The following is a 14,286-nucleotide window of genomic DNA, read 5'->3' on the forward strand; positions in this document are numbered from 1 at the left end:
CACCGCAATCTCCGCCTCCCGTATTCAAGCGATTCTCCTGACTCAGCCTCCCTAGTAGCTGGGATTACAGGCATGCGCCACCACGCCCGGCTGATTTTGTAATTTTAGTAGAGACTGGGTTTCTCCATGTTGATCAGGCCGGTCTCGAACTCCCAACCTCAGGCCCGCCTTGGCCTTCCAAACTGCTGGGATTACAGTAGTGAGTTTCTAACTTTATACAGTGGGATTAAAAACAAACTATTAATCCTCATTTTTGTGCTTCATATGGGTGTCGGGATGATGACATATGCTAATACACGTGAAAAAATTCACATTTCAGATCCTTTCAGAAACGCTGGGAAGTAGTAGTAGCATATGCCCAACGGCGAGGGGCGGGACACTGGGGGGATAGCTCTCCAATATACCACAGAGCATTTTGGCGACGAGAATAATTTTGACATTCTGAGGCTTCCGTAGCATAATTCGCTTTAGGAACCGCTACGGTGTCCCCTGCCTAGCGTCCCATGTGCTGTTTCCGGTCATACCCGGAAACACGAGTCCAAGCTGTAGCTGGCCGGCCGTCTGAATTTTATTAAAAGTGCTCGCCGCGACGCTAGTCTGCAGCCAAAATGTCCAGCAGAAACAACAACAAGCTGCCCACCAACCTGCCGCAGTTACAGAATCTGATCAAGCGAGACCCGCCGGCCTACATCGAGGAGGTGGGAGTGCGGCGCAGCAAACGCTAGAGGCCGGATGGTGGATAGTTGAGACGCCAGTGGGGGAAAGCATTAGAGTGGGGCTGGGATCCAGGCTCGCCGCCTATTCTGTTAGGTTCAGGGGTCCCTCCAGAGGAGAGAAGGGGTTGGGGAAGAGACATGCCTTACGGTTCGTTCCCCACCTCTTGAAAATCTGTTGCCCTTTGGATTTTCTACCTGCCCTGTAGACCCTGCTGCCGCTGAAACACCTTTAAAACCTCATTTTGTTTTAAGATATTTTTCTCCGACCGCACGGAGGTGGAGAGAGAGAGATGGGCCGCACCCAACCACCAACTTCCACTCGGGTTTCTCAACCTTTTTTCAGAAATCCCAAACTTGAATTAGTCGGTAACCCTTATTGAATCGTATGTTAGAATGCTTTCGATTGACGTCCGTTTCTGAGAGCCGGCTGTGTACCGTGGACTGTGCCAGGAAAGAGTGGGGGTTTCTCAAGCACAAGGGACAGACTCGGGAGCTTAGTATATGTAGTTAAGCCAGGATTCAAACTTACCGGAAACTGGCATGACTCGAATGTCAGAATTTGCTTCGGGAAAAGATTAGGTTGAAAAATTAGGCCCTCATTGTGATGGGCGTTGTACACTAACCTTATATAAGTTGTGAACATTAGGGGTGTTTGAACCCAGTACCGACAAAATGAAAGTGGTTTTGATGTATTAATCTGGCAGGTGCTTCCTTCGGACACCCATTTATCAGACAGGCATTAAACAGGTATCTCTGCTAGGTATTTACTGCAATTACATGTTTGTGCTTCTACCAGGTTGTGATTTGTTGAATGGCTAACACAATTACTCATTTTTTCATTGCCCTTCTCACTTCCCTCCTCCCCCAAATTTTCACATATAGATATTTTATGAGTGCTTTTTAACACATGGCAATCTCAGTGGCTTAGGTCACCAGTAGAGAGAGCCTCTCCAAGGATCAAGATAGTGGAAATAAAGAGTAGGAAACAAGTACAAGAAGTTAAGTAACATAGGCAAGACTTTGAGATGCTTAAAGCATTGTATAGCCATTCGCAAAGAAAGTGATAAGTTGAGAGTCCATATAATTCCGTTAGATAACTCGTCCTCCTGACTCTGTTGTTAACCAGTTGTGTAACCGAAGCGGGTTAATCGCTGAGCCTACATGGGTATTTTAATATGTAAGAAGGGGATAATAACTACCTCTTTAATTCGCTTAAGTATATATCCAAAATCACATATATAATACCTGCTGTGTGTTGTTATTCTAGGTGGGCATTGGGGTACAGTAATGAATAAGACAGGTAAGAAAGCATTCTTCTCTTGGACTTACATTCAAGTGAGGGTAGACTTACTATGGTAGAGACTATGAAGAAAGTAAAACTGGATGGGAATAGGTTAGAACTGGAGGCTGCTGGTTTAGACCCCGTAAACAGGGAAGGTGGCTCTGCAGTGATGATATTGAGCCAGGCAGGTCAAGAGCATTCTAGGTACAGGGAATAGAAAGTGCAGAAGCTACTGGTGGAAAAAAAGCAGAGAAGAAACCAGTGTAGCTAAAGTGTAGTCAGCATAGAAGAGAGCAGTGGAAGATCATGTAGGAAATGCAGGCAGGGATCAGATTATCCAGAGCCTTCTAGGCCCCGTTAACGAGTTTAGATTTCACTCTGAGTGCCTTGGGGAGTGATTGAAGAGTTTTAAGCAGGAGATTGACATGATCTGACTTATATTTATATTTTTTAAAGAGTTTACTCTGGAAGTAACATGTGGAATGGCTTGTAGAGGAACAACACTGGAAGCAGGGTAACTAATATAATGGATCTCAGAATAACCAGGCAAGGGATTGTGGTGTCACTGGAATTACGGACAAAGATTGGTGCTGTTCTACATGGAGGTAGGGCTAATAGAGCCTTCTGGTGGAGTGGATATGGGGGAAAAGGAAAAAAGATGGAATGAAGGATCACCCAAGTTTTTTATTTGTGTCTGGGTAGATGGTAGTGCCATTTACTGAAGTTCATTCATTTGACAAATGCTGTTAATCACCTGCTATATGCAAGGCATAATGCTGGGCCCTGGGACTACATAATATTGAGCTGTACCGATAAAAATTATATGCTCATTAAATGACATTCGAGTAGGGGGTGATAAACAATAACAAATAATATAGTATGTTAAATAATGAAAAGTGCTGTGAAAAAAAGACAATAGGAAAGTACTGATATATGCTGGGGGTGAGATGTTTATTGCAGTTTTAAATTGGATAGTTAGGGAGGGTCTTGAGATGGTAATCTTTGAGTGAACACCTGAAGGACATGAGGGAGAGCTGTGCATATGTGTAGGAAGAATGATCTAGGCAGAAGGAACAGAAGATATAAAGACTCTGGAGCAGGTATGCCTGGTAGGTTTCAGGAACATAAAGGCCAGTGTGGCTCCAAATGGGGAATGAGGAAAGGGGGTGAACTTGGGATTCTACCTCCCAATGAGATGGAAGCCTTTACGGGGTTTTGAGCAGAAGAATACATGAACCACCTTATATGAGAACAAGATCACTCTGACTTGAGGATAGACTGTATGTAGGAGGGCAAAGAGAGAAGCAGAGCCACCGCATAATAAGCTATTGGAATTATCCACAGCAAGAGATGATGCTGGGTTGAGTGGTGCCAGGGTGGTGGTAACAGGAGGTAGTAAGAAGGGTGATTAGATCCTGGATTGGATAGGTAGAGAAAGCCCTGGGGATTCCCAACATTTAGAGGCCAGTGAGTTTCTAAGTAACTGGGAAAAGGGACTGAGAAAGCAGCCAGTGAAGTTAGGAGGAAAACCATGAGGTGTTCTGGAAGCCGAGTATGGATGTTCCCAAGGGAGGGAGAGCCCAAGCATGTCAGATGCTGATGAGTCAAATAAGATGAATACCGAAAGTTGACCACCATTAAATTTAGCAACATGGGACCGGGCACCGTGGCTCACACCTGTAGTCTCAGCACTTTGGGAGTCCGAGGTGGGTGAATCACCTGAGGTCAGGAGTTCAAGACCGGCCTGACCAGCATGGCGAAACCTCATCTCTACTAAAAATATAAAAATTAGCTGGGTATGGTGGCGGGCACCTGTGATCCCAGCTACTGCAGAGGCTGAGGCAGGAGAATTGCTTGAACCCAGGAGGCGGAGGTTGCAGTGAGCCGAGATCGTGCTGCTGCACCCTAGCCTAGGCAACAAGAGTGAAACTCCATCTCGAAAAAACAAAACAAAAAATTAGTGACATGGATGTCATTGGCTACCCTGATATGAGCAGTTTGGGAAGAGGAATGGGTGCAAAAATCTGATTACAGAAGGTTTAAAAGCAATTGGAGTATGATTCTATGTATACGAATAGAATATGTCCAGAATAGGTGCATCTATACGGACAGAAAGTAGATTAGTGGTTGCCAGAGTTGGGGATAAGGGGTGTAGGAAATAACTGCTAATGGATTTCTTTTGGTGGTGATGAAAAACTTACGATTGTACAACTTGGCGAATATACTGAAGAACTGAATTGTACACTTTCAAAGGGTAAATTTTATGGTATATGAATTATATCTCAATTTAAAGGATTTTTTTAAAAAGGAGGGCAATTAGCCAACATATATGGATATATGGACAACTCTTTAAAGGACTTTTTCTGAAGAGAGAAATGGAGTAGAAGGTACAGAGTAAAGTGGAATCAAGAAAGGATATTTTTTTTCCAAGACAGAGTCTTGCTCTGTTGCCCAGGCCAGAGTTCAGTGGTGTGATCATGGCTCACTGCAGCTTCAACCTCCTGGGCTCAAGCAATCCTCCCACCTCAGCCTCTTGGGTAGCTGGGACCACAAGTGTGCAACCACCATTCCCAGCTGATTTTTTTTGTGGAGATGAGATCTTGCTATGTTGCCCAGGCTGGTCTCCAAGCTGAAACCATGCAGTCTTTCTGCCTCAGCCTCCGAAAGTGCTGGGATTATAGGTATGAGCCACCATGCCCAACCAAGAAAGGTTTTTTTCCGTTTTGTTTTCTTTGTTTGTTTGTTTTTAAGATGGCAGAAAGAACAGCATATCTATATACTGATGGGGCAGAACCTATTGAGGCAGGAAATGGGAAGTGGGGACTAGTGAAGCAAAGACCTTGATTGAGTGACGTTACAGGGTTTAGAATCTAATGCACAACTGGAGGGGCTAGCCTTAGATGGTGGCCTGATAGCTTTTGTAATAGGAGAGAAGGTAAAGTATATGGGCACAGGAGAAGATAGGTGGTTGAATGGAAATTATTCTCAGATTGCTTATACTCCTGGTGAAATTGGAGATAAGATCATCTGCTGAGAATGAGGACAGGGAAAAAGTGAGGTTTGAGGACAGAATGCAAACTACGAAATGGTTGTCCAGAAAAGTGGGAAAGTGAAGGGACTGGAGAAATGTAATCAGATTGCTGGAGTACATGCAGGGCTTATTTGAGGTTTGTAGTTACAAATTTATGCCTATAGGCCCAGCTAATTGGGAGGCTAGGGCAGTTGGATTGATTAAACCCAGGAGTTTGATGCTGCATTGAGCCATGATAGCACCGCTGCACAGAAACCTGGGCAACAGAGCAAGACCTTGGCTCTAAAAAAAAAAAACTAAAATGAAAAAAATGAAATGACACCAATTAGCCGATTTTCTCCAACCATGTTCAGCTCTGGGAGCGTAGCTGTAGAGAGGGAAAGCACAGGGTGGGCATTTTACCAAATGGGTATAATGATGAGAGAAATGGGCAAGTGAGTTGAAGTATATGCATTAAGGTGATTGTAGTGATTGATCATGGAATTGAAGCTGGATGAGAAGGGAAGTTGGGGTGGGGGTTAGTTAGGTGCAGTGGAAAGGTGGTAGGCTTAGTGGACTATGGATTCTGATGAGATTGAAGGATCGTTGGAGTTTGGAAAATAGGAGATGTGGTTGGAGAGGAATATACCTCTGGTTGAGATTATGGAGTTGTAATATAGTTATTGGTAATGACAACAATTAGGGTGTGACCATGGAAGTGAGTGCTAAGATACAGTAAGTTCAAGATGATTAGAGGAGGAGAAGTCAGGGTAATGAGGGACCAGGGTATTGGAAAGATCCTCCATGTGGATACGAAATCACCAAGTATTGTAACAGGAATTGTGATAGAGAGTGAGAAGACAGTGAGCAAAGAGCTGAAATGTTCAAGGAATGTGAGGATAGCCCTAGTCTTTAGATGACTACAGGGAGGAATAGTGGGTCTTGTGGCATAAGATTCAAAGCTGGGGGTGAGTACAGTTAAGGAGGAGAAAGGATGTTAATCTGGAGGGATATGAGTGCTCTGGAAGTAGCACTGATAAACGAGGATGCCTACTGACTCATCCATGCTGGGAGAAAGAAACGATATAGCAGTGTGTCAGGAGAAAACCACTGTTCCCATAGAGCATCCGAATGACTGGGCTGTTTAAAAGAGATTCAGGTGCCTTGGCCCCACCCCAAGAGTTTCAGGATTCTAGTGGTATGAGGATTAGAGTGAGGGGGATGAGGGATGGCCAGAGAATACTGGGCTCTTGTGGTGACTGATGCACATAACGGGTGTAATGAGATTAGTCCTGATCATCTCAAGGTGGGTAAATAGTGTTAGCTGGGCTATGGGTGGGGTAGGGGAAGAACTGGGGTAAGGATTTTGTCAGGAGCATGAGGAGTTCTGCAGCCCTCTCCTCACTCCTATTCAGTGGAGGTGTGGGGTCAAGAGAGAAGTGGTTCTGTCTGAAGCATGTAGGGGCTTGACTTCTGTTCTTAGCAAAAGCTAGAGGCCTGGCAGTTTTGTTGGGGAAATCAAGTTATATTTTTTGACCATGCTAAGTTTACGATGTCTGTTTAGACACCTAAACAGAGATGTCAGACGGGTGACTGGATATGTGAATTGGGAGTTCACTGGACCAGGTAGGGATGATGAGAAAGAGTGTGTGTGTGTCACATAATTTAAAGACATGGACTATGTATGGGTGGAGAGTAGTTAGCTGTAAGGCATGGAACTGTGGAACTGAGGCCTGGTGAATTCCAACATTTGATTATCACGTGGCTGGTACAACTAAACATAAGTAAATGAGTTGATGTACATGAGGAGCTTAGCACATAACAAATGCTGAATAAGTGGAAGCTATTATTATTTCCATGCGTCTACTGCTATTGGCTGTTAACACATCCTGTCTAGAACTCTAACATAAAGTTTTACTTGATACTTAAAAGGGGAGCCAGGTGCTATGCCTCACACCTGTAATCCCAGCACTTTGGGAGGCTGAGGTGAGAGGATCACTTGAGGCCAGGAGTTTTGAGTCCAGCCTGGGCAACATAAAGAGACCCCATCTCTACAAAAAATAAAAATGAAAAATCAGCCGGGCATGGTGGTGAACGTCTGTGGTCCCAGCTACTTAGGAGGCTGAGGCAAGAGGACCTCTTGAGCCCAGAAGTTTGAGGTGGCAGTGAGCTATGATTGTGCCACTGCACTCCAGCTTGGGTTACAGAGACCTCGGTTTTTTTTTGTTTTTTGTTTTTTCTTAAGGTACCAAAACAGATACATGGATCAATGGAACAGAACAGAGGCTTCAGAAATAACGCCACACATCTACAACCATCTGATCTTTGACAAACCTGACAAAAACAAGCAATGGGGAAAGGATTCCCTATTTAATAAAACGTGTTGGGAAAACTGGCTAGCCATTTGCAGAAAGCTGAAAATGAACCCCTTCCTTACACCTTATACAAAAATTAAATCAAGATGGATTAAAGACTTAAATGTAAGACCTAAAACCATAAAAACCCTAGAAGAAAACCTAGGTAGTACCATTCAGGACATAGGCACAGGCAAGACTTCATGACTAAAACACCAAAAGCAATGGCAACAAAAGTCAAAATTGACAAATGGGATCTAATTAAGCTAAAGAGCTTCTGCAAGCAAAAGAAACTATCATCAGAGTGAATAAGCAGCCTATAGAATGGGAGAAAATTTTTGCAATCTGTCCATCTGACAAAGGGCTAATATCCAGAATCTGCAAGGAACTTAAACAAATTTACAAGAAAAAAACAAACAACCCCATCAAAAAGTGGGCGAAGGATCTGAACAGACCCTTCTCAAAAGAAGACATTTATGCGGCCAACAAACACATGAAGAAAAGCTCATCAGCACTGGTCGTTAGAGAAATGCAAATCAAAACCACGATGAGATACCATCTCATGCCAGTTAGAATGACAATCATTAAAACGTCAGGAAACAGCAGATGCTGAAGAGGATGTGGAGAAATAGGAATGCTTTTACACTGTTGGTGAGAGTGTAAATTAGTTTAACCATTGTGGAAGACAGTGTGGCGATTCCTCAAGGATCTAGAACCAGAAATACCATTTGACCCAGCAATCCCATTACTGGGTATATACCCAAAGGATTATAAATCATTCTACTATAAAGACACATGCACATGTATGTTTATTGCGGCACTATTCACAATAACAAAAACTTGGAACCAACCCAAATGCCCATCAGTGATAGACTAGATAAAGAAAATGTGGCACATATACACCATGGAATACTATGCAGCCATAAAAAAGGATGAGTTCATGTCCTTTGCAGGGACGTAGATGAACTTGGAAACCATCATTCTCAGCAAAATATCACAAGGACAGAAAACCAAACACTGCATGCTCTCACTCATAAGTGGGAGTTGAACAGTGAGGATGCATGGGCACAGGGAGGGGAACATCACACATTGGGGCCTGTCAGGGTCGGGCCCTGTTTATGTTAGCATTAGGGAGGGATAGCATTAGGAGAAATACCTAATGTAGATGGCAGGTTGATGGGTGCAGCAAACCACCATGGCACATGTATACCTACGTAACAAACCTGCATGTTCTGCACATGTATCCCAGAACTTAAAAGTATAATTTTCAAAAAGGGGTTGGAGGGGATTTTGACTGGAGAGCTTCATGTACTTGAGATGTAATTTATATTTCTGACTGCTGATTTGAGTGCTCTGCATACATGGACATGGTAGTAGGGGTCATTTATTTTTATTTTTATTTTGTGAGACAGGATGTCTCTCTGTTGCCTAGGCTGGAGCGCAGTGGCATGATCATAGCTCACTGCAGTCTCAACCTCCCTGGGCTCAAGTGATTATCCCATTTCAGCCTGTTGAGTAGCTGGGATTACAGATGCACACCACCACACCCTGCTAATTTTTGTATTTTTTGTAGAGACAGGGTCTCCCTGTGTTACCCAGTTTGGTCTCGAACTCCTGGGCTCAAGTGATCCACCCACTTTGGCCTCCCAAAGTGCTGGGATTACAGGTGTGAGCCACTACACCCAGCAGTAGGGACCATTTAGATAGTAATTGGCAGAACAGGGCTACAGTCTGAATTTTGGGATTTATGTTTCTCTGTTCTTACACCGTGCTGCCTAAACTTGTAATGATAATTCTAAGGAAAGGGTCTTTAGATTATCTGTGATGTGCTCAGGTCTTTAAAAAGTGCACTTTGAAGAATGCAGATAAGGCAAAAGGAGTGTTTTTATATACTTTTGTAATATGTTTTTCTCCATGTGATTGTCAACAGTTTCTGCTAAGAATTTCTGCACTGAGAAAGTCATGTAGTAGAATGTGACAAACTTAAATTTTATTTTTCTACAGTTTCTACAGCAGTATAATCACTACAAATCCAATGTGGAGATTTTCAAATTGCAACCAAATAAACCCAGCAAAGAACTAGCAGAGCTGGTGATGTTTATGGCACAGGTAAGAATACAATTTCTTAAATAAAGACCGGTGATACACACAGTTTGCCAAATATTTTTTTCACTAATACTCAACCTTATTCCACTGTGGAATGGGAACTTAATTAAAATATGTTTCTAGCTTTCCCTTTTTGCAAATTTTATTTTCTCCCTATCATGAGTTAGAGAATGTCACTAAATCTTTTTGCAGAACTAACCAGGACAAAACTTTAAGACTGTTTTTTTTTTCTTCAAATTCTTCATAAAAGCAGGTACTAAATCATGTCATAAATATTACTAAGACTAGAGAAACTATAATAAGTGTTGGAGAAATTAACACGTAGAAGGAAAAGAAGGTTGTTTGAAACCATCTACTTCTATGAAACATAGCCTTTTACTCTCCTTTTGCAGAACATCCTAAATGTGTGCATCTGAATTATAGGAGAGAAAGAGAGAAACTTCAGAAGAGCCTTTGCTTTGTTACAGATTAGTCACTGCTACCCAGAGTATCTAAGTAATTTTCCTCAAGAGGTGAAAGATCTTCTCTCCTGCAATCATACCGTATTGGATCCAGATCTTCGAATGGTAGGACCAGTAGTTGGATGAATAAATTGTGCTGTGTTCATGTGTGCTGCGTTCATATATATTTAAATGAGAACAGCCTCTCTGCTAATTTTCTTTGGAAAATGTAAATTATTATATCGTTTCCTAAAAATCCTTCTATGGTTTCTCATTTATACTTAGAGTAGAACAGAAACTTAATAACCTGGCTCAAAGGTGCCTGCATCATCTGCTTCCTGCCTGTGTTTCTGATCTCCTATTGTTTTCAGCTACACTGTGATCTTTCTATTCTTCTAGCACACTAACCCTGCAGGATGCTCTTTAACCTTTTGAGTAGATGATTTCTTCTAGTCGTTCACATCTCATATGCATGAAGAATCCTAATTACAACTTGTCATTTTTATAATGCTTAAATTAGTAAACTTATCCATTAGACAGTCAGTTTGAGCATTTCATCATTGTCCCTTTAGTGGTTGAGGTTGAGTCCTGGCTGACATTCCCTTTACCAGGCCCGTGTACCCATTTGCCCTACTTATTGTGAATGTCAGCTACTGGTGGCCCTCAGCTGCCCTTTCTCTGAAACATTGTCCTCAGCTAAATCGGAGTCCTAGTGCCTGGGAGGTGTCCTCCTACCCCAGTAGCCCACAGCCCATTATCATGTGGTACAGAAGCCCAGTGCATTACCTCAGGGTGGCTCTGACTCCATTGCAGGTTGTGCTCCAGTGCTTTCCTGTGATGGTACTAAAGCTAGTCTCCAGTCAAGGACACATCCTTGTTTTGCTTTGCTTGTCTCTGCACTATCCTCTTTCCTTCATTTCCTTTCTGAGATCATACCCCCAACAAATCACTTGTAATAAATCAGTCTCTGATTCTAGGGAACCCAACCTAAGACATTTCCAAATTTAATATGTCTGCTTTTCAAACCTCTTTACAGCAGATAAGTACACAAATATGATCAGAAAACTTGCTAATATCCTGTAGCAAAACTTGTAGAAATGCCAAGTCTTTAGATTAATCTTTGTTTTCCATTAGATTTTCTCAGGTTTTTTATATTTCTATCATTTTTGTACTACTTTAGGATTTTAGTAATTTGATTAGGCCAAAAAGAAAAAGAATACCATCTCATACAAGCCAAGGTTGCAGGTTCTGGATTGTCAACTGATTGACACTCAAGTGGTACATGGGACCTGGCAGCACAGCCCAAGGGACTCCAAACTTGAACCCCTAGTCTAAAGGCTTTTACCAATGTCATGTTACTCTTGAAGTCCTTGTAGCTCATAGAGATTTGATATTTTGGGTATAGAGACTTAATGGCTTTCCATGTAATTAGGATTTAAGTTTTATTTTCCTGGCAGTACCCCACCAAACTGGTCTGTGGGGATTATTAAATTAATAAATGTGCCAGGTGTACCTGTAGTCCCGGCTTCTCAGGAGGCTGAGGCAGGAGGATTGCTTGAGGTCAGGAGTTTGAGCCTGAGGTGTGATATGAGCGTGCCTGTGAATAGCCACTACACTGCAGCCTAGGCAACATAACGAGACCTTGCCTCTAAATTTTTTTTAAAATGGAAAAAAATGTGTATGTATATTTCTTTATAGTGCTTTATGATGATTAGTAGGTTTTTAAAAACTAAAGGATATTTCCTTTGCCTGGAGATAAAGGATTGAGTCTGTATAGTTAGCATTGCTCTTTAGAGGAAGCGTTGAACACACTGGAAGAAGCTCTTTTTAATTGGTTATTGGGATAACCACCAATTCTTATCAAGCACTGTGCTTTCTTTCACCTGGTGTATTTGCTATTTTTCCAAGACTTTTTGAATCATTCCCAAGTTTTTGTTCACTCTGTCCTGCTTACACAGATAGAAACGTGGGATTTTTTTGGAAGAAATAAAATAGCCATGTGTGGTAATTCTTACCTACTGAAATCAACAAAAATCAAGTTATATGTATTCCTTTGACATTATAACTACCTTTTATGTACTTTAAAACTTTTTTGAGCATTATTATTTTAATTACTTTATGTTCAGATTGTCACCACCTGGCCGGGGGGAGCTTCTTAGTCCTTTTAGCAATTTCCCTGATTTTTAAAATTTATTTTTTTATATATATTTTTTTATTTTTTATTTTTAGATAGGTCTCTCACTTAGCTACCCGGGCTGGTACAATCTTAGCTCACTGCAGCCTCAAGCTTCTGGGCTCGAGCAGTCCTCCCACCTCAGCATCCCAAGTAGCTAGGACCACAAGGTGTGTGCCACCACACTCTCTTTGTAGAGACAAGGTCTCAATACATTGCCCAGGTTGGTCTTGAACTCCTGGCCTCAAGTGATTCTCCCACCTCAGCCTCCCAAAGTGCTGAGATTATGGGTGTGGGCCACCATGTCCAGCCTTGCCCCTGTTTTTGAAAGCATCCTTGAATTCTGGCAGAAATAGTTCCAAATTTATTCTTACCGTTTTTCCTGCCCCAAGACTTGGAATCAACTGTTCTTCAAGGATTGTATTTCATCTAATGAAGGAGAACATTCGAGGCCAAAATTTGGATGATAGGGCTACATGTAAGAATTGGTGTTAAGCAAGAGTGCCACTGCTGCTGGGCACTTCAGCTCATGCCTGTAATCCCAGCTACTTAGGGGGCTGAAGTAGGAGCATCATTTGAGGAGTTTCCAGGAGTTTGAAACCAGCCTAGGCAACATAATGAGACTCTATCTCTTAACAATAGAAAAAAAAATAATAATAATAGCTGAGTACCTACAGTCCTGGCTAATCAGGAGGCTGAAGCAGGATCACTTGAGCTCAAGAGTTCAAGACTAGCCTAGGCGATATAGCGAGACCCATCTCAAAAAAAAAAAAAAGGCGTGGGGGAGAAGTGCAACAACTGCTGTTGGGCCATTCTTAGTGCTGATGATACGTCAAAAGAATGCCTCATAAGGTCACAAACTCGCATTGATTATTCCAATTTAGTGTATTATGTTGTTATCCCACCTGTCTTCATGGATTCAGGGTTTTGCCATATGGTGACACGACAAAGAGATCTTACTTGACCTCCCTGTGGCCCTCCCTCAGTCACTATTTATCAATTACATAAACCTGTTTACTTCCTGCATGACACTTATTTTCTTAGATCCCACTTTTTATGTGCTTACTTGACTTGTCTGTCCTCCGTTCTGCTCTATCCCCAGTGTAAGCTCCATGAAGGCAGAGACTGTTCTGAATCCTACAATAGTATCTAGTTAGTAAAAGACATTAAGGTCTTGGGACATATATGCTCTATTTTCTCACCTTGTTAACTTTACCATTGTCTTATGGTATTTTTTTTTCTTCCCGAGACATTTTGCAAAGCTTTGATCTTGCTGAGAAATAAGAATCTCATCAATCCATCAAGCCTGCTAGAACTCTTCTTTGAACTTCTACGTTGCCATGATAAGCTTCTGCGAAAGGTAAAGAGCAAAAAAAAATTTCCCTGAATTTTCCTTGAGGCAACATAAAATTTTGTTGTCCCTTGAATTATCGATGCTTTACATTGTTGGATACAGTTAAGAATTACAATTACTTTAACAGAAAAAAAAAGCAACCATGTGTACATGCAGTATGGTGTTAATAGCCAGCATTTATTGAGTGCATACTTTGTGCCAGGCACTGCTCTCAGAGCTTTTGTGTATTTACTCATTTACTCACAAAGCCCTATGAGAGAGGGATCCTCATTATTATTATTCTTACTTTGCAGATGAAAAGGCTGAGGTTAAAGAGAGAGAGAGAGTAACTTGCCCACTCTCACACTGCTTCTTAGTGGTGGGATTGGATATAAGCCCAGGCTCTGGTTCCAGAACCCAAGCCTTTTACTGCTGCACCATACTGGCTGGCCAAATCAGGACATTGGTACTCACAGCTATAACTGGCCCACTCCCCCACACAAAACTTTTTTGTTGTTATTAACATGTTCCCACAAATTTGCATTTGGTTATATAACACTAGAAGCTGAAGATTTATGAAAGAAATTTAAGACGGAAAAACTTGGCTGGACACTGGCTCACATCTGTAATACCAGCATTTTGGGAGGCTGAGGTGGGAGAATCACTTGAGGCCAGGAGTTTGAGACCAGCCTGGGCAACATAGAAAGACCCCTTCTGTATTTAAAGAAAAAAAGGAAAGAAAAACTTAAGTTTACATTAATTAATTTAAAATTTTTTTCAAAGTATTAAGAGACTACCACTGTTTGATTTTAGCAGTCGTACTTCTTGGCCTAATGTAGGGGCCAGGCCTACAGGGTCTGTGGGTTTTTCTC

At 42.0% G+C, this 14,286-nt stretch overlaps 1 protein-coding gene across 3 annotated transcripts in view; it reads left to right on the forward strand.

Moving 5' to 3' along the window:
* The first annotated feature begins 520 nt into the window (after nt 1-520).
* The window catches only part of SDAD1 (SDA1 domain containing 1), a 37,909-nt gene continuing 24,143 nt past the window's right edge, over nt 521-14,286 (forward strand). Inside the window, exons 1-5 of one of the 3 annotated variants that reach the window (XM_065544546.2) lie at nt 521-698; nt 2,455-2,603; nt 9,367-9,471; nt 9,936-10,034; nt 13,331-13,441. In XM_065544546.2, coding sequence (XP_065400618.1) covers nt 2,598-2,603; nt 9,367-9,471; nt 9,936-10,034; nt 13,331-13,441 — 321 coding nt within the window. In that variant the 5' untranslated portion in view covers nt 521-698; nt 2,455-2,597. Of the gene's footprint in view, nt 699-2,454; nt 2,604-9,366; nt 9,472-9,860; nt 10,035-13,330; nt 13,442-14,286 lie in introns of all 3 variants that reach the window. The other 2 variants (XM_005555027.5, XM_005555023.4) reach the window with 2 other exon arrangements.

The sequence above is a fragment of the Macaca fascicularis genome, chromosome 5 (assembly GCF_037993035.2).
Source record: "Macaca fascicularis isolate 582-1 chromosome 5, T2T-MFA8v1.1".
NCBI classification, from domain to species: domain Eukaryota; kingdom Metazoa; phylum Chordata; class Mammalia; order Primates; family Cercopithecidae; genus Macaca; species Macaca fascicularis.